The sequence below is a fragment of the Amblyraja radiata genome, chromosome 41 (assembly GCF_010909765.2).
Source record: "Amblyraja radiata isolate CabotCenter1 chromosome 41, sAmbRad1.1.pri, whole genome shotgun sequence".
Taxonomy (NCBI): domain Eukaryota; kingdom Metazoa; phylum Chordata; class Chondrichthyes; order Rajiformes; family Rajidae; genus Amblyraja; species Amblyraja radiata.
This window is the reverse complement of record NC_045996.1, coordinates 16,138,842-16,157,727: the sequence shown is the minus strand read 5'-3', so window position 1 is coordinate 16,157,727 and position 18,886 is coordinate 16,138,842. Positions and strand designations below refer to the sequence as shown.

At 41.4% G+C, this 18,886-nt stretch overlaps 1 protein-coding gene across 4 annotated transcripts in view; it reads left to right on the top strand.

Moving 5' to 3' along the window:
* LOC116967813 (protein Smaug homolog 1-like) overlaps positions 1–18,886 on the top strand; it is a 56,492-nt gene that overhangs the window by 22,727 nt on the left and 14,879 nt on the right. For 3 of the 4 annotated variants that reach the window (XM_033014420.1, XM_033014422.1, XM_033014421.1), the window contains exons 3-7: positions 796–1,311; positions 8,414–8,680; positions 15,488–15,597; positions 16,700–16,786; positions 18,350–18,659. In XM_033014420.1, coding sequence (XP_032870311.1) covers positions 796–1,311; positions 8,414–8,680; positions 15,488–15,597; positions 16,700–16,786; positions 18,350–18,659 — 1,290 coding nt within the window. The remainder of the gene's footprint in view (positions 1–795; positions 1,312–8,413; positions 8,681–15,487; positions 15,598–16,699; positions 16,787–18,349; positions 18,660–18,886) is intronic. The other variant, XM_033014423.1, reaches the window with a different exon arrangement.

Sequence of the window (18,886 nt, the reverse complement as noted above, 5' to 3'; positions counted from 1 at the left end):
ACGCTCAGAATTTTGGAGTACAGTAATGCAATGCAAACCGTATCTCTCACAGATGCTACTGCCTAACCTGAGCATACCCAGTATTTACAGCAGTTGTTTTTCAACATCCCAACATTTAGTCACTGGAGGAATGAGTCAATGAAGGAAACGCAGATTAGTATACAACAATTCCATAAATAACTGAGATACAGAGTTGACATGGCAATTGAGAATAATTGGATAGGATGGATGAAGTACATTGCACTAGTTCATTGTGTTTAACTGCACTGATTTAGATGCAGTTTTCTTGCAATGCATGGTTAGTAGAATGTACAAAGATGGCCAAGCACTGATGGAATGGGGTGAAGGTGGTTGTTGCGTCTACTGTGCTGCAGTGATTGCAGTAGCCAGACATGTCGTGGTGGTGTTAAACAGACCTAATGACAATGTTTCCAGTGTCAATAGGAACCCAATATAATGTATTTTATGTTAATCCATTTAATACATATCATGTCTGAGAGGCTTGTGACCAATTCTTTTTCTTGTAATTTTGACATTTGGATTCATAAATTGCCCTATATTCTGCATCAGTTTTACCCTTGTGCTTGCTGTTACTAAATTGTTAATGTGCTGTATAACAAGCTTAAATCATTTATCTGTCAACCTTCCCAAATAAGAAACTTTCACTCAACAGGAAAGAAGATTTGAGTTTGCAAGGCAAGCTCTGTCCATTGATCATTCACTTGGGTTAATGTATACCATTTATGAAGGGAAATTTATCTCCAGAATATTGAGTGTCTGTATTTTGTTTTTCAGCTTTCATCAGTCAATGGCAGCAAGACCCGAAGGAGAAGGTTGTTTCACAGTTGCTTTCCCATCTCCCTCTACTTCAGCCTGGAAATGTAGAGGCAAAGTCTGAGTACATGAAGCTGCTGCAGAAAGTGCTGGCTTACTCCATCGATAGCAATCTATTCATAGAAGAGAGTAGGCAGCTCCTATCCTATGCACTAATCCATCCTGCAACCTCACTGGATGACCGCAGTTCTCTGGCCTTGTGGCTAACTCACTTGGAGGAACGCATGTCAAGCAACTACAGTTCGCCAAGCATGGGCCGGGCAGACTCTATTTACACAGGAGCGTACAACCAAAATCAGAGACACAATGTTGAAGACAAGCTAAATGAATGGCAGAACCGAGCGGATAGCAGCATGTGTGTCACTGTTCCTACTTGGCTGGACAAGCCAATGACCTGTGAGAATGGACATTTGCCTCTGCATACATCTGTGTCAGTGCCATCTGCAATGAACAACATTGGGAGCAATAGCAGTACAGGTAAGGCAGACGTTTAATTATCAAGTTTAGGCTGAAAAGCATTGTAGCCAAATCCCTATGGTTGGATGTTTCTGGCATTGTTACAGGTGTTTGTTGCAGATCAATTTGTTAATTGGTGTGCCAGTTAACAATAGTGAACTTTGCATCCATCTCTTGTTCTACATGTGCGGTTTTGATTAGCCTATCCTGAAGCTTTATGGAACTAAGTGCGTTTGTGCAAGTTTACCTTGACTTGAATAAAGAATAGGCAGATATCTCAGGGAGATGTGATCCCAGTAAAGCAATCAATGCCTTAGGAAAGGGAAAAATAGCGTGTTTGCTTAGCTTGAATTATCACAAACCAACTTATTTGTAGAGGGTGACAATAAGCTAGAGATATCTGACAGCTGTGCCATTTTTTAAGAACTGTTCACTTGTTCCATCAGTTCCCCCTCTGGGGTATTTCAGCAGTAGAAATATTTCGGCAGTGCAGCGAACTAACAAACAGTGTCAAATAGGTTAGGAATTTTCACCACACATTGCTGAACTTGGCTATGTCATTTGGGATGGGGGAAGGGGAGAAAGCAAAAATAGAACTTCTGAAGGAAAAATTAAATGGGTTAGAAAATCACCACATAATGATAGATTTGATTTTGGCTTTAGGGTGGCGGTGATTGTGATGTGAGAGCATCTCAACTATCCCCCTTGCTGAAGGGCAGTGTGTGCACAGCACAAAGGGGGATTCAAAAGGAGGGAGAGTATAACATTAAAACATCTCAAAATGTCTGCTGCAGATGTTGCATAATAAAAAACATGTGCATTATAAAAGCTACAAAGAACATTCAGTACTCAACCATGCCAGTGGCGTCAGTCTATATATAGACGGGAACAAAAATGTCTGAAGGCAGTACGAACCTACAGCTGTTTTTCTCCTTTGTGCAATCAACTAAAATTATACATCAGGACGTATCTGTGAATGTGAAGCCAATAGAATAAATGATGGACTTAAGTCAAGTATGGTCAGGTGTCACTGTCGCCTGTATTGGCAGCAGCCCAGTTCCGAATAGGCATTAGTCTGGGAAATAATGACTTCTCAAATGTACATTGAAGTATGTCCCCTCAGGGTGGCTTTGCTGCCTTCTAAAGATATGTGGCAATAGCAAGTGACAGCTCACATCTGTCTGCCATTTTATTCTTGCTCTGGACAGGCCAGAAATTTAATTTTCATGTTGCTTTTTTATGACTGGGTCACGAGTCAGAAAAATTGTAAAGCACTGTTGGAAAATTCACGTTATTAACAAATTCACTTGCTATTATAAAGCAAGCAAATGTGGTGATGTTCATCTTATTGACATGTGATATATAAATGTAGATTTAAAGGTATATATGGAGCCAAAGCACTGAGATTTTCTGATGTCTCCACTATTTAATCTTCACTGATAATGGGGAGCAGAGATCCAGTTCTTGGCTGCTGCCTTTCCTAAAAGGTATCACTGGAAATCCAGTGGAATGTCAATGGAACAAATGGCCTATTTGTGATGTAAATACTATGTATTAGTCTTGTACCCAGAGAAATTGGTGTTTTCTGTTCCAAATGTTGTGTTTATTAAATGTGGGTGCTCTGCAGACCCATAATGCACGTTTGTTTGTTTGTTTGTTACTCATTACCACTACCTTCAGCTTTTCATTCTGGGAAGTAATTTATCCGTGTGTTTCTTAATTGAGATTTTGTCCACGTGTTGGCTTCCCAGGCAGGTCACCTTGCGTGCTTGGTGCTCCTTTGGGACTCTACCTTCCTTTTCAAATGCCTGCCCCTAACCAACTTGTCAGCTCTGACGTGTTCTTTTGCTGTAATGAGAATGGGATGCATGAATACACTCTCATTGCCTCTCCGCAGTTGTATGAGGCTGTGCGCGATTAGACTCTGATCCAAATGCATTTTTTAAGGAAATGTACAACAGGTACATTTTAAAATGAGAAAATGTCATGCCAGGGAACATAATGGAGCAGACATTGTGGATTTGGCAATCTCTCCTGGAGATTGTCTTTGTTGCCCCACTCCAATGTGATGTATTTTAATTATCCTCCTGACCAACTGCATGTTGTAATAGACCTCTGCACATTTGTCTGTTTTCAGTAGCTGGATTTTTATGCAAAACATTTGACTTGGGTATGTCTTTCGTTTTGAAATATTTAGTGACGTGTCTCCAAGTTCTATTTGAATACCATCAAAGTGAAGTATGTTAGATCAGCTGATCTTATTACATCATGTTGGGCATGACTGCTAACAGATTTGCCACCCATCAGCAACAATCGGTTGGGATATACAAATGAAAATGCTGCATAGGAGATGTTTTTCGGTAATGGTTGGCTTTTTAGCATTACTTCCTCGTATTCGCACCTATGCAACCTGAAGGAAGATTAACAGTGCAGCTTGCAAAGTCTCAATAAAAGGAAGCAAACCCACTAAACATAATATTATGAAGGATTGAAAGAAGGACAAGACGTGAAAGCCCTTTCACCGCCTATTGACTTGGATCATTTAATCTACTTTGTCTTGGTTAATCGAAATTCGGTCTGTTCTGCGGAAAGTCTGTTCAATCCTTTGGAGAGTAAGCCTGGTTGATGGTTCTGAGTGATAATAGCACCACGGAGAGATGTAGGTGTACTTAATAGGATCAGAATTGTTAGCAAAAGCAGTGCATAGCTTACCTTCAATCCTTGGAGTAAGCCAGAAAGCTCTAAGTTCTATTGACTTGTAGGTTGCTCGACTGCTGCTTTGGAGCAGTTTGGCTATTTTTGGCTATGTGAGTGGGAGCGGTGTTTACTGCTAAATTGGGGGTGGGCTGGAATTAATTTAGTGCAATACCAAAACAGCAGATCCACTCAATCCATAATCATGTTCTTTTTGCCCAACATAAGGCAAGAATAAAAGACACAAGGCAAAGCAAGGACTAGCATCTTCTCCACTGAGTCACAGTATAATTTCCTTGCAAGCCTTAACATTGGTGAGCCAGAAGCCTGTCTTAACTTTAATGTTTTAATTTGAAGTTTTACTAATTGGGGAAAAATTACAGTTTTAATTTTTGGAAAATCTTTCATTATTGATCTCCCTCTATCATGGTATTTAATAGTGGGGTTTCATTATTGACAAATGCAATATAATGTGGGTAAATGTGAGATTATCCACTATGGTGGCAAGAACAGGAAGGCAGATTATCTGAATGGTGTCAGATTAGGAAAAGGGAAGATGCAACGAGACCTGGGTGTCCTTGTACACCAGTCACAGAAAGTAAGCATGCAGGTTCAGCAGGCAGTGAAGAAAGCTAATGGCCTGTTGGCCTTCGTTGAGGGAGGATTTGAGTTTAGGAGCAAGGAGGTCCTACTGCAGTTGTACAGGGCCCTGGTGAGACCGCACCTGGAGTATTGTGTGCAGTTTTGGTCTCCCAATTTGAGGAAGGACATTCTTGCTATTGAGGGAGTGCGTGTAGGTTCACCTACTGCACATAACCCATATCCCTCCATTCCCTGTTTATCTATATGCCTATCCAAAAGTCTTTGAAATGCCACTAACATATCTACTTCAACCACCTTGGATAGGTGATTAATTGCAAACATGGAGCACCGCTAACAAACCAAGCACTTAAAGAACCAGGGGGAATGATCTGCCATTGCATTCCTGATTAAAGATAAAACCCAGGATGGGAAAATATAAGAAGGGTCCTGACCCAAAACGTCATCTATCCATGTTCCCCAGAGATATTGCTTGGTCCGCTGTGTTATTCCAGCAATTTCTGTCATATTTTTTAAAGATCTAGTTTTACTGCAAAGTTAAGATAAACTGTTCTTTTACTTGACTAACGTCAATATTTCCTACCGTTTACTTTTCTCTCTTCCTGCCCAAATAGTGCTGTCATTGAACAAATTGTTCACTTTTGGAAAGGAGTTAAAGGGTGGTAAAATACTAAAATTGGGTGGACAAGACGTCATAAAAATAAAATCCACAACTAGCTGCAGTATTAGTTTCACTTTGCTATCTTGCTCATTCTGATCTACTGTTTGTGGCATTATTATCTGTGGCCCTTTAAGCAGGTTGCAGATGTAATATCTCTTACCAACAGACTAGCAGGATTATTTCTTCAACATTAAAAATGTATCCCTGAACCAAACAGTAGTCAGGCATAGCCAAGAACCTATGCTGGAAAACATTTGGTTTTCTGCCATTAAAAGCACGATGGCACAGGATAGTCTGCTAAATTTCTCCACTTGACTATGAAACCTCCAAAAGCAACATACCGTGCATGCTGGAATTCTGAAATAAAAACAAAATGCTGAAAATGTTCTGGTTATGTGGCAGCTGTAGAAGGCAAAACGCTTAACATTTCAAGTTGCAGTTTTTTAGACTTGCATAGTGAATCTTGATCACCATCTGCCTCACTGTCACTGTTCCATGAAATGGCATTTGATGGCAAAACCAAGGTACCACGTGCAAATTATCTCAAAAGTATTTACTGTGATTACAGCTTCAACTAATTAAATATTATTTAAAGCGAAAGCCAGGAAATGTCTTGATTTGGTGTAGGCTGCATAGAGCAAGAATAGCTCTGACATAATACCCACAGCCTCTGGAGCTCTGTGTGATTTGAGCCTCCCAGTATCTTGGTTAAAGGTTACTGTTCAATATAAACTACATAATGTGGACAAAGGTCATCTGTATTGAGTTATCAGCCGTGCTACGGGAATTACAATTGTCCTCAGCTCATGGCTAGAGGGAATAATATATCAGTAAGGATTAATGCTCATGGTCTTGCTGCCAGTATTAATTAAGTATAGAACTTTGGGCTACATGCTGTTGGTGTAGGTTGTAGAGCATCTTGCACCCAAGTTATTTTGTCTCCTTGTCTGTACATATGTTATCCATCAAGCACTTAAGAGATCAGAGTTCCTTGAAGAATGAAACACAATCAGCGATGAATCAGACCATTATTGACTCAGTGCCCATATAAGACTTGGGTGACCTGAGCCATGGCAATGGTGGAGCCCAAAAGTAATGGGAAGAAGCATCAGAATAATGACTCTCTAAACTAAAACTCTGCAAATGACTTTGCCCAAACCCCCGCATTACATTTGGCCATCTTCTGGATGGAATGATGGAGATGTAAGGAACTGCAGATATTGGAATCTTGAACAAAACACAGTGCTGGAGGAACCCAGCAGGTCAAGCAGCATCTGTAGATGGAATGGACAAATGATGAAAAGTAACATCCAATCCCTGCATTGATGCAGCTTGACTTAATTTATAAAATATATTTAAGAGGGAGTTAGATGTGGCCCTTGTGGCTAAGGTGATCAGAGGGTATGGAGAGAAGGCAGGTACGGGATACTGAGTTGGATGATCAGCCATGATCATATTGAATGGCGGTGCAGGCTCGAAGGGCCGAATGGCCTACTCCTGCACCTAATTTCTATGTTTCTATGTTTGACTTGCTGAGTTCCTCTAGCACTTTGTGCATTGTTGTGGTATGATGTTGACCTGGTTCAATCTTGGGAACATCGGTTGTTCTTTAATTTGATTGGGTGCTGGGCAATTTTACCATGGGTATTGTTCTTACTTATTTGGGATTAATCTGTGTACATTTATATACTTGTTCTCTGAAGAATTTGCTAACTTCCCTGCACAAAAAAAAATAATGCCCGTTTGAGATACAGCACAGGATTTGCAATATCCATTGGAATGTCCTGCTGGAAGAGTTAGAGGAAAGATGGAAGTGGGTTTTGTGCAGATACAATGGTTGTTGTTTGAAAGCTTGCACAAAGTAAATTGAGAAATTGAATACTAATTTACCCTGAAGAAAGGTATTGACCTGAAACGTCACATTCCTTCTCCCCAGAGATACTGCCTGTCTCGCTGAGTTACTCTAGCATTTTGTGTCAATCTTCTACTAATTTATCTCCTCTGGAAGCTTTGCAGTTGAAAATTCATAATTCTACATGATTTAAATTGTAAAATCAAAATGTTTTTTTTGTATTGGAGTCTCTTTCATATCTCAGTTAATTATAGGATTATTAGCAGATCCTGTTTTAATTTGCACTGCACGAATTGAGATTGGCTGGAGAAGAACATTGGGGCAGGTGATTGTCGAATTGGAATATATTATCCATTTCACTAACCTGTATGCTGACTGGAGCTTGCTATTTCAGTCAACAGTCTAGAGTGTTTAATGGTCATGTACCAACAATGGAACACGGAAATTGTTACTTGCAACAGCTTAACAGGCCTGTAAATACACTAAATGCAGATAATTAAATAGATTAATAATAGTAATACTGGTGCAACAAAAAAACCCAACGTCCTTTGTGCAACCAAAGACAGTTCATTGGCGCTGAGATTAGTGTTGTGTGGTGTTCAAGAGTCTGATAGTTTTTTAGCTGTTTTTGAACCTGGAGATTATGATTTTGAGGCTCCTGTACTTTCTTCCCGATGGTGGTAGTGAGATGAGGGAGCAGCCAGAGTGGTGTCGGTTTTTGCATTGGCGCCTCCTGTAGATCCCTTCGGTGATGGGGAAGGTCAGTACCTGTGATGGACTGGGCAGTGTTTTACCACTTTCTGTAATCCCCTGTCCTGGGCATTTGAGTTGGCAGTCCCAGGCTGTGATGCAACTAGTCAGTGTGCTCTCTACTGTACACCTGTAGAGATTCCACAGAGTGTTCATTGACAAACCAACTCGCCTCAGTTTTTGAAGGAAGTAGATTTGATTTCAGGTTTGACATGAGATTCCATTTAGTTGGAAGGAGCGGAGGCAGCACAGGAGAACCTTGTACTGTTCATTCCCCAACTGCAGAGCATTCTTTGCTCATTTACATCCTTGAGGCCCTTCAATTTTTTCAGTGTGTATCATTTTAAGAAAAAATGGAGATGTACAGGGAGATGAATGCAACATTTTCTGAGTTATGGAAATATGGAACAAGCTGCCAGAGGAGGTGGTTGAGGCAGGTACTATAACAGCATTGAATATCCAAACCGACTTTGCTGCCTCTTTTTTGCCCGCATTTGCTGCAAGAGGGGATGGGTTGTTTCTTTTATGGTTTTCAGACAAATTAATGAACCATTTTTAATTTTCAGTTCTCCAAGGCCAAACTCAAACCAACCACAGTCCTCTGAAGCGCTCGGTTTCCCTCACTCCACCGATCAATATGACAAACCAGTCTGTGGTCAGCGAGTGGATGTCTCCAGATGACCTGCGCAGCCGAGCAGTCTATGCCCCATCAGACCATGCACCGCTCTCCCCTCAAAGCAGCATAGCCTCCTCTGGAAGTGGGGGCAGTGAGCAGACAGAAGAACAGGGGTCAAGTCGCAACACTTTTCAGGAGGAGGGGAGTGGAATGAAAGGTAAGACACAATGATCAGGCTATTGGCTCAAATGTCTTAAAACCACATAGACATCAGAATAAAGACTGCGTTCAGATTAGAAAGTTGGTGGTAGGCGAGGTAGGTGACCTTTTTCATCCAGGCTAGTTGTTCCCCATCCTGGGGAAGTTGTTGACCCAGAGTTAACATGAGTGTAAAATCTGGTGGTTAGTCTTTGCATCAAGATTGTTGTGTTGCATTGTTGGGAGCCAGTGAAAGCTATTGACGGCCGTATCATGACAGCTATAATCAGATGAACTATTTAAGCTTGAACTGTGAAGGATGTAGCCACAGCTTCACGGTGTAGGTTTAATTTGTACTGAGAAGGTACACATTGACACTGAATTTGTTATATCGATGATGAAATTGCCCTCGGTTTCTATTAATACTCTCTGGACTATAACTTGGACTTCTTGCATGTCCGGTTTAATGTGGACATTTGAGTTGGTATCTGTGATTCAAATGCTGAACTGTTGCCTGTTTCTCAACCAGTTGAGGGAAATCGCATAATCTAGAGCTTGCTAAAATATCATCTGAATAAAGCTTTGAGGTTTGAATTCTAATGGTGTTCCAAGCCATAATAGCTGATCACAAATCTATTTGGCTCTTTACAGAATCACAGTAAATATCTTCAATGTATATGTCAAAATACAAAGGATTTAAACTGTGGCTTTTAAATACGATGTTTAGTATGATTGGTTATTCAGTCAGCTTGCTGATATCACAGCTGCTGGATGCCTGGAATTCTGTGGAACTAATGTGCAACAGCTGATCCAGAGGCTCTCTCTGGAGATGACTAGATCTTTGTGAAGAGCTTTTTATTTTTGCAAGATCAAGAAAGTCCCACACTGCCTGCAAATTCTGCATATTGTTAAGTGCATCCCGTGAGCAGTCTTTCACTAAGAAAATAACATTAACATTAGGATGGGGTCTTCAAGCACATTGTTTCATCAAAGATGATTTTAATGATCCTGTGCCCTCAGGTTACTTGGCTGCCTGAATCCCATATCTTATTCAGCCCTTGGTGGCCAAAAATCTAGTGGTCTCTGGCTCAAATGTATTCAGTGACGCCGGATAGAAATTTACAAAGATTACAAATTCCCTGCATAAAGAGTGTTTCACCTCCTGGGTTGTGTCTTTCCCTTTTATTTTAGCGTGCAGAAAAGCCACTAGCAGACAATTGTAGGATCGACAACTATGTAAAATATCATGGAATAAACTTGTGATTTTAAAAATATTTAATTGTAAACTTTGTATTTTCAGTTTTATTTGATAGCAGGAACTTTTTTAACGTTTTTTTCTCAAAGTGATAATGCACCTCACCCCTGAATGTTTGTAGCCATTGCTTACACATTCTGAGAATTCTTTGTTTTTCCAGTTCTTCTTCCTTGTGAGGTCTTCAGTTACTTTTTACCTCTTTCTATAACATTTACCTTTTGCGTTTTCCAATAAATTGTTTAGAAATACACTTCTGTTCTGTGAATAAACATGGTTGGTAACTTGTGCACAACAATACCTTGCAGTTTACAACTGAACTGAGTGCAATAGTCTATCTTGGGAGCTAGTGGCTTGGAAGAAAATTGCTAAAAAACCTTTTCCTCCAATACTCTCCTGGAATTGGCATAATTGGTCCTATTCCTTCTCTCCAGAGATGCTGCCTGTCCCATTGAGTTACTCCAGCTTTTGTGTCTATCTTAGGTTTAAACCCACACCTGCAGTTCCTTCTTGCACATAATTGGTCTATTCAGTCTGAAGATTGCCCCTTTGTAAATGATCTAGACATGTACACAATAACTCGGGCACGGATGGTACCATTCAAAGGGATATCCCTGCCTGCATGGCCAGATTCTTGACATTAATTTTATTACCTGTGGTTATTGAATACTAGATGGTGTTCACGTGATTACCGTCTCTAGTTAGCACTCGATACTTAGGAAAATTGCAAGTCTTTTTATCCGTCCATGCTCTTAACCTATTTTTAACCTTTCCCATTTGACTGTTCTTGCTGGTTTTGCTTTGAAATCTAATGCTGTAACATCAGTTGATCATGAATTCTGTGTGAGGGCTGGGGGAGTAGTTTATATTTATTTATGCATACACTCAACTATTGGTAATGATGCAAAGATAATGTTTAAAGATTAAAGTTCACCCTAATATTTGTAATATTTTCTGATAACGGAGGACTGTTTAGGTTGAGTTTTACATATACAGTTCTGTTTTTCTCTATCCAGATTTCTTCCTCATTGTTTCATTTGTGTAGTATTGTGTATGGGTGAATTATTAGAGGCATGTTGCAAAGTAGTAACCCAGACACGTGTTAAAATTTCATTCATAAATTGTTTGCACTCTGCATGCATGTGACGTAACTTAAAACTCCCTGTTTTGACGTTTCCCTGTAACATGATCACGATTTGGTGATCACACTTGCCAACATCCTGTGATTTCTTTAATGCATGGGCATTGTACAGTGTCAGGCCCATACAACTCGATATAACCACTGATGCTACAGTGCCCTCCATAATGTTTAGGACAAAGACCCATAATTTATTTATTTGCCTCTGTACTCCACAATTTGAAATTTGTAATAGAAAAAATCACAAAGTGCACATTGTCAGATTTTAATAAAGGGTATATTTATACATTTTGGTTTCACAATGTAGAAATTACAGCAATGTTCATACATAGGCCCCCCTATTTCAGGGCACCATAATGTTTGGGAGACAGCAATGTCATGTATTGTCACGGAAAGTAGTTATGTTCAGTATTTTGTTGCATATCCTTTGCATGCAATGACTGCTTGAAGTCTGCGATTCATGGACATCACCAGTTGCTGGGTGTCTTCTCTGGTGATGCCCTGCCAGGCTTGTATTGCAGCCATCTTTAGTTTGTGCTTGTTTTGGGGGCTAGTCCCCTTCAGTTTTCTCTTCAGAATATAAAATGCATGCTCAGTTGGGTTCAGGTCAGGTGATTGACTTGGCCACTCAAGAATTGACAATTTTTTTGCTTTGAAAAACTTCTTTGTTGCTATAGCAGTATGTTTGGGATCATTGTCTTGATGTAGAATGAACTGCCGGCCAATTAGTTGAGGCATTTGTTTGAACTTGAGCAGATAGGATGTATCAATACACTTCACAATTCATTATGCTACTACCATCAGCAATTGTATCATAAATGAAGATGTGAGGCAGTACCTTCGGCAGCCATACATGCCCAGGCCATAACACCCCCACCACCATGTTTCACAGATGAGGTGGTATGCTTTGGATCTTGGGCAGTTCCTTCTCGCCACCATACTTTGTTCTTGCCATCACTCTAATATTGTTAATCTTAGTCTCATCTGTCCACAAGACCTTTTTTCCAGAACTGTGGTTGTTCTTTTAAGTACTTCTTGGCAAACTGGCCATCCTATTCTTCTTGGTAACCTGGTCATCCTATTTTTGGAGCTAACCAGTGGATTTCATCTTGCAGTGTAGCCTCTGTATTTCTGTTCATGAAGTCTTCTGCGGACAGTGGTCATTGACAAATCAAAACCTGATTCCTGAAGAGTGTTTCTGATCTGTTGGACAGGTGTTTGGGGATTTTTCCTTATTATAGAAAAAATTATTCTGTAATTTGCTGTGGAGGTCTTCCTTGGCCTGCCAGTTCCTTTATGATTAGTAAGCTCACCAGTGCTCTCTTTCTTCTTAATGATGCTCCAAACATTTGATTTTGTTTGGTAAGCATAAGGTTTGGCTGATGTCTCTAACAGTTGTATTCTTGTTTCTCAGCCTCATAATGGCTTCTTTGACTTTCATTGGCACAACTTTGGTCCTCATGTTGATAAACAGCAATAAAAGTTTCCAAATATGATGGAAAGACTGGAGGAAAGACTAGGTGCTGAGATCTCTCAGATACCTGATTTAAAGAGGCATTTAAACACACCCGAGCAATTACAAACACCTGTGAAGCCATGTGTCCCAAACATTATGGTGCCCTGAAATGGGGGGACTATGTATAAACATTGCTGTAATTTCTACATGGTGAAACTAAAATGTATAAAAATATCCTTTAATAAAATCTGACAATGTGCACTTTAACCACATGTGATTTTTTTTCTATTACAAATCTCAAATTGTAGAGTACAGAGGCAAATAAATAAATGATGGGTCTTTGTCCCAAACATTATGAAAGGCACTGTATTTAAGGTCATGGACCTGTTGTTTTGCAAATCAACAGTTAAACTGAGCATTGACATTTCTCTAACTAATTACTCCAATGAAAGTGTCAAGATTTAGTTATAACGCTCCTTAAGCAAAGTGCTGAATTGATTGACTCTAAACAAAGATGCGCCAACAGAAATCGAATCCATCCCACTGCATGACCCAGTTCCCCCACACTCCCATGGTATTAAGGCATAAATACTCTTTAAACACAACCCAAGGACACGCATTATGAATGTACTATTTTGCTTTTAGTCTGTCCCCCACCAGCGAACTCAAAATGACGCAAAGATAGATGTTTTTGAAAGTTCAGTGATAATTTTGCTTACTTTAGTACAAGGAGTATACTTAGCACAAAGAAAACCTTTAATCAGTTTTAATACTGATTTACTCTGTTTTAGTTTCCATTTGCTCTCCAGGCTGGTATTGGAGCTCTGACAGGATTGTGTTGTTGCTTCTGTCTGGCAGGCCTGTGGTAGCTGGTGTCTGAGTCGTCTGTGCGGTTACTGTCGGGTTTCCCCTGTGTGTGGGGATGCAGTGAAGTTGAAACTGGACAGTGATTGGGCTCAATCATTCGGTTATCATTCTCTGGTGCAAGACTGATGGTCAGCCTCTCAATTTGATGCTTGTGGCAGACATCATGTTAACATAATTCACATTAAATATCAATGTATTGCAGCCATTATGTTTTTGGTAAATTGGAAAATGGTTTCTTGTCTTCAAATATTTCCGTGCTGTTTATTAAAACGATACGATACGATAAAACTTTATTCATCCCCGGAGGGAAATTGGTCTGCCGATTGTCACAACACCCAAGGTACACTAACTTGAAAGTAAAAAGAAAAAGACAAGCGTCTGTTGGCTGGCTGCCGTGTGCACGGTGCCTTCACCGGAACGAACAAACAAACAAACACAGGCTTATCCCCTGCGCAGAGGATTCTAAAACTAGAGTGCCCTCCCCCACGCCGGGTCCCCATTGTTCTTCGGCGGTTCCCCCCCCCCGCGCTCATTGACTGAGGCCTCACCGCCTGGCTTCACTGCGGTCCACAGGGAGGCCTGTGGGGCGAGTCGGGTCGACCGGGGGTGCATTCCGGTCTTCTGACGTTGTCCTATTTGGCGGTGGCACGGTTGTTTGGCGGGTGGATCGGGCCCGTGCCGCTCCCGGGGTCACTCCCCGGGAAAAAAACATGATTATGGGCTAAGGGCATAATAAAACATTAAGATGTATAAAGGAGACAAAGTTAACTTCAGGCAGCATTTCTCTGAAACAGGAAGTTGACCCTGATCTGAGATTGTACATCACCCAACCGCTATCCTTGAACAATGAGTGGATCTTTCTGTTGTTGCAAAGTGTCTCCTAACGTGGCAAAGTAAAAGCACACTGCCCTTTTACCTGCTAACGTGGGTCTGTATTTCTAGGTAGCTTTTTCCTCCTCTGCCCCTATTATGCAGGCTGCTCAATCACCTTGCTGCTCAGCTGCTCAATCACCGTTCTGTGCCTCCTGGGTGATCCCAGATGTTGATGTTGGAAGCTCCTGCTTGACTTTGAGTATGTGGATGCTATGGAGTGAGCGTGGACAAGACTCTTTGTCTTGTTGGTTGTGGTTTTTTGGGTTCTGGGGGTATGTCACTGAGACCATGCAGTATGGTATTGAGTGGCTGGAGGTATTGGGCACCAACAGCATTGATTTTTCTCTGGTTGGTAAATTCTTGTGCTGGGGTGTCGTTGGTTGTGTGTGTGGATACTGATCATGGGTGGATGTGCTCCCCACTTGAAGTGTGCAACCTTGGGAATAAATCTTCCTGCATTAATTTGACATCTCACACTGAATAATCAGGATCAGTGCAGAGAGGCAAATGATTAGTGCCTTGAACTGTCCTTAAAATATGATGCTGGTTGCTAAAGTTCTGGTGTCGATCACGAGTTAGTCAAATAGTATGATGGGGACTGTTGGTTTGTGTAAATTAGTTCGATCGTTACTTCCATCATCTGTCCTGTCTTTATTTGTGCTTTTGTAACTGCTTTGATTTTGTTGGAAAACCTGAATTGTTGATGAAGCAGAAGTTATTGCCGACTTGCTTTAAATCCACATTACTTATGTTGACATTTCCTTGTTTACCTAAGTACTGTATGCTATACTGTGTTTCTCAAACCAGGAAAGGTAGTCATTCAGACCATGTCCTTGCTGAACTGAAAGAACCATCCAGTCTGACCCCAACAGCTTGCCTCTTAGGCTGTAGCTTGCAGGCTGCACCACATCAGTGACACATCCAAGCCATTTTAAATAGGGTGGGTTTTGCAACCTTCTGCCACCCTCAAATTATCAAATCCAGTCCCACTGGATCATTGATCAAAATAGTTATTGTCTATATCTATTCATATGTCCTTTTTTGTTTGAAAATTGCTATTTGTTGTTTCAAAGAAACGTCCAACCTATCCAGCCATTCCTCATAGTTAAAATTCTCTGGCTTTGGCAATATTGTCACTTGTTTTTGAATCTGTAGATCAAATTGTATCAGGTCTGTGGAAAATGTCTTCATTTGTTTTCCCCACTTTCTCTTGACTCTTGGTTTCTCATTTTTATCATAGATGTGCCCACTTGGTTAAAAAGCCTTCGGCTACACAAATATGCATCGCTCTTCTCGCAGCTAACATATGAAGAGATGATGACCCTGACCGAACATCAGCTGGAGTCTCAGGTTTGTTGGTGAATGTGGAAATTCATGCTCTCTCCCTTTCAATAGGCTATCAAAACCATTTGCCTGTTGACTGTCCATGTTAAGTTTAATGGACTGCAGTGTACACCTTGTGGTCAATACATGTTTTTTGTGTATATGTCATATTGCTAACGTTTCGATCATATGAGCCAGGAGCATTGCTCTTTATGTGATAGTATGTGCCAGTACGGTGTATCGACACCTCTTTATAAAAAATATATATATATTATTTTGTTTCCGGCAATGCATTAATTGTACATACCAGCATATTTTGTCTGCCATAAAGGTCAGGCCAGGGGGGAATAATATTTGAATTCCAGATATGAACCTGGGGTACATATATGATATGATACATTCCAGAAGTTTGGGATTTTTTTTAGGTTATATGTTGCTCTGTTTTTAATGTGGAAAAATCTCTTGTGTTTCAGTAATGTTTCATGCTGCTTTATTTCCCCCCTTTCTCACCAAAGGTATCATTGTGGGGCGTAGTTCTACAGCTGCCTACAGCTCTCCGTACATCAATGCCCCTTCTTCTGTCAGTCCTAGGTATTCTGAGATTGATGGGGAGGGGTGCCAGAATGAGCTCATGGCTGGCTTTTATCCAGGCTTGCCTCTAGTTTACTTTTCTCAGCCTCTGGAGTCAATGGTAACTCGCAGGACAATTCCAGTTCCACTCATTTTCCTTGTTACCAGTTGTCTCCACATTCCTTCCACACTTTTTCACACAGAGGGTGGTGGGTGTATGGAACAAGCTGCCAGAGGAGGTAGTTGAGGCTGGGACTATCACAATGTTTAAGAACCAGTTAGACAGGTACATGGATAGGACAGGTTTGGATGGATATGGACCAAGCGCAGGCAAGTGGGACCACTGTAGCTGGGACATGTTGGCCGGTGTGGGTAAGATGGGCCGAGGGGCTTGTTTCCACACAGACAACACTGGAGGTCAGGATTGACCCATGGTGTCTCCCAATGGACTAAGCATGGGATGGGTAGGAGGAAATCTACATTCTCTTCCTGTTTTCTTCCTGGTCCCGTCTTTAATCCCTCTTTACTGCAACATCTCACTAAATGTGTTCTTCTGCAGAATGTCACAAAGGGAGCGCGACATAAAATAGCTCTGAGCATTCAGAAGCTACGTGAGCGGCAAGGTGTGCTGAAGTCATTAGAAAAGGTGAGCTGATTTATTTCACCATCCTCTACATACAATGTATTTTCCCCTTAGTGAATACACATGAGAAGTATCTATGTCAGACACTGCTTACACCCTCAGATTCCACTTACAGATTGCTACTTGGGGTCCCTAATGGGTCCACCTTTGGTGATTTGACCCCACCTTGTCTGCCAATGATATTTATTGCCCTCTCTTCGCCCTCCAGTCATTTAAGTGTAGATTCCCTCCCTCAATTAGTTCTATTCTCCTGAAAGTCCTCCCCTGCCTCAGTTCTCAATGCTTGCTTCATGCTTTGCTTTTAACCAGCCCTCTATCCCTTTATATTCCGGGTTCCCTGAAATATTGACCTTATCTTTCCCCCTTGCAAAAACACATTGGCCCCGAATTCTCGCTGTTTCACTTTTAAATTACTCCTGCTTATTAGACATACTTGTCTGCCAATTGCTGATCCCAATCGACTTTTGTCAGCTCCAGTCTTACAATATTGAAATCAGCATTACCCTTAATTCGGGTCCTTAAACTCCCTAACTACCTTGAAACCTAGACTGTGAGCTCTATCTCCAAATGTCACCCCACTGACACTTCAGCCACTTGCTACATTCCTTAATCCAGTTGAGTGGCTGCTCTTTCTCTAGTGGGACCAGCAGCATTCTGGCTCAAACTCTCCTGAGCACACTAACAGTTTCAACCCCTTGAAGTCTTTAACACTTGAGGTTATCCCAGTAAAAATGTAGAAACAATGAACTGCAGATGCTGGTTTACACAAAAGGACACAAAGTGCAGGAGTAACTAAGGCTGCATCTCTGTAGAACATGGATAGGTGACATTTTGGGCTTCAGACTGAAGAAGGGTCATGAAAGGGTCGTCCATATTCACTAGAGATGCAGCCTGAACCACTACGTTACTCCAGCAGTCTGTGTCCGTTTTATCCCGGTCAATGTTGGGGGAAGTTAAAATCCTCCAGACTTTAGAGATATAGTGAAGAAACGGGCCCTTCGGCCCACAGAGTCCACGTCAACCTTGATCACCTCGTACGTTAGAACTATCCTACATAGTAGAGACCTAAACCAATTAACCTACAAACCTGCACGTCTTTGGAGTGTGGGAGGAAATCTGAGCACCCGGAAAAAACGCACGCGTTCACAGGGAGAACGTACAAACTCCGTGCAGACAGAACCCGTAGTCAGGATCGAACCCGGGTCTCTGGTGCTGTAAGGCAGCAACTCTACTGTTGCGCCACCGTGCTGCCCCTACTATACTACTATACTGTAACCTGTTTGCTTATGCTCTACATGTCTTCTGCTTTCTCCTGTTAACTGTTGGGAGACCTGTAACATACTCCCATAAAGTGATCACCTGCTTTTTGTTCCTTAGCTCTACCCTTGTGGCCTCATTGCAGAGCTGTACAGAATATCCTTCCTCGTTGTTGCTTTAATAGACTCCTTAATCGATTCACAATGCTCCCACCCTCACTACCATTTTGAATACAAATGCAAGATGCTGACGAACCGCACCGTGCAAAGAGTCTAGTGGGCACTTGGTTATTTTGTTAACTCTTAACAGGATATTCTTGAAGGAGGAAACCTGCGAAATGCCCTTCAGGAGCTGCAACAAATAATTATAACTCCTATCAAAGCCTACACCCCACCTCAACTAACACTTAAAGAAGGGCACAACACAGATTCCAGCAACTCCTCCAGCAGTGCAACTGGGCTGGGAACAGACAGCCGAACAACCAAAGCAGCAGCTGGGAAGGAAACGACACCTGATGGTTTTCAGTCCCAGATTGTGTCAACGTGTGATGGAGAATCCACAGCAGCCCCTGTGTCTGAAGGCGATATCCCTGGGCAGTTCACCAGGGTCATGGGGAAAGGTTAGTTCCAAACTTTCTCAGCAGCAGGAAGGTTGAATATGGTTAACGTTATGCCTGCATTTCCACATGCATCGGGGAAACACAAGCACTGATCAAATGTCACGTGGTATTTCTCAAATTGCTAGTGGTATTGATTTATTATTGTCATGTATTGAGAGATGGCAAAGCTCTGGGTACTACACACGTACAATCAAGCCCTGCACAAGTACAAAGGGAAATGTATCAGA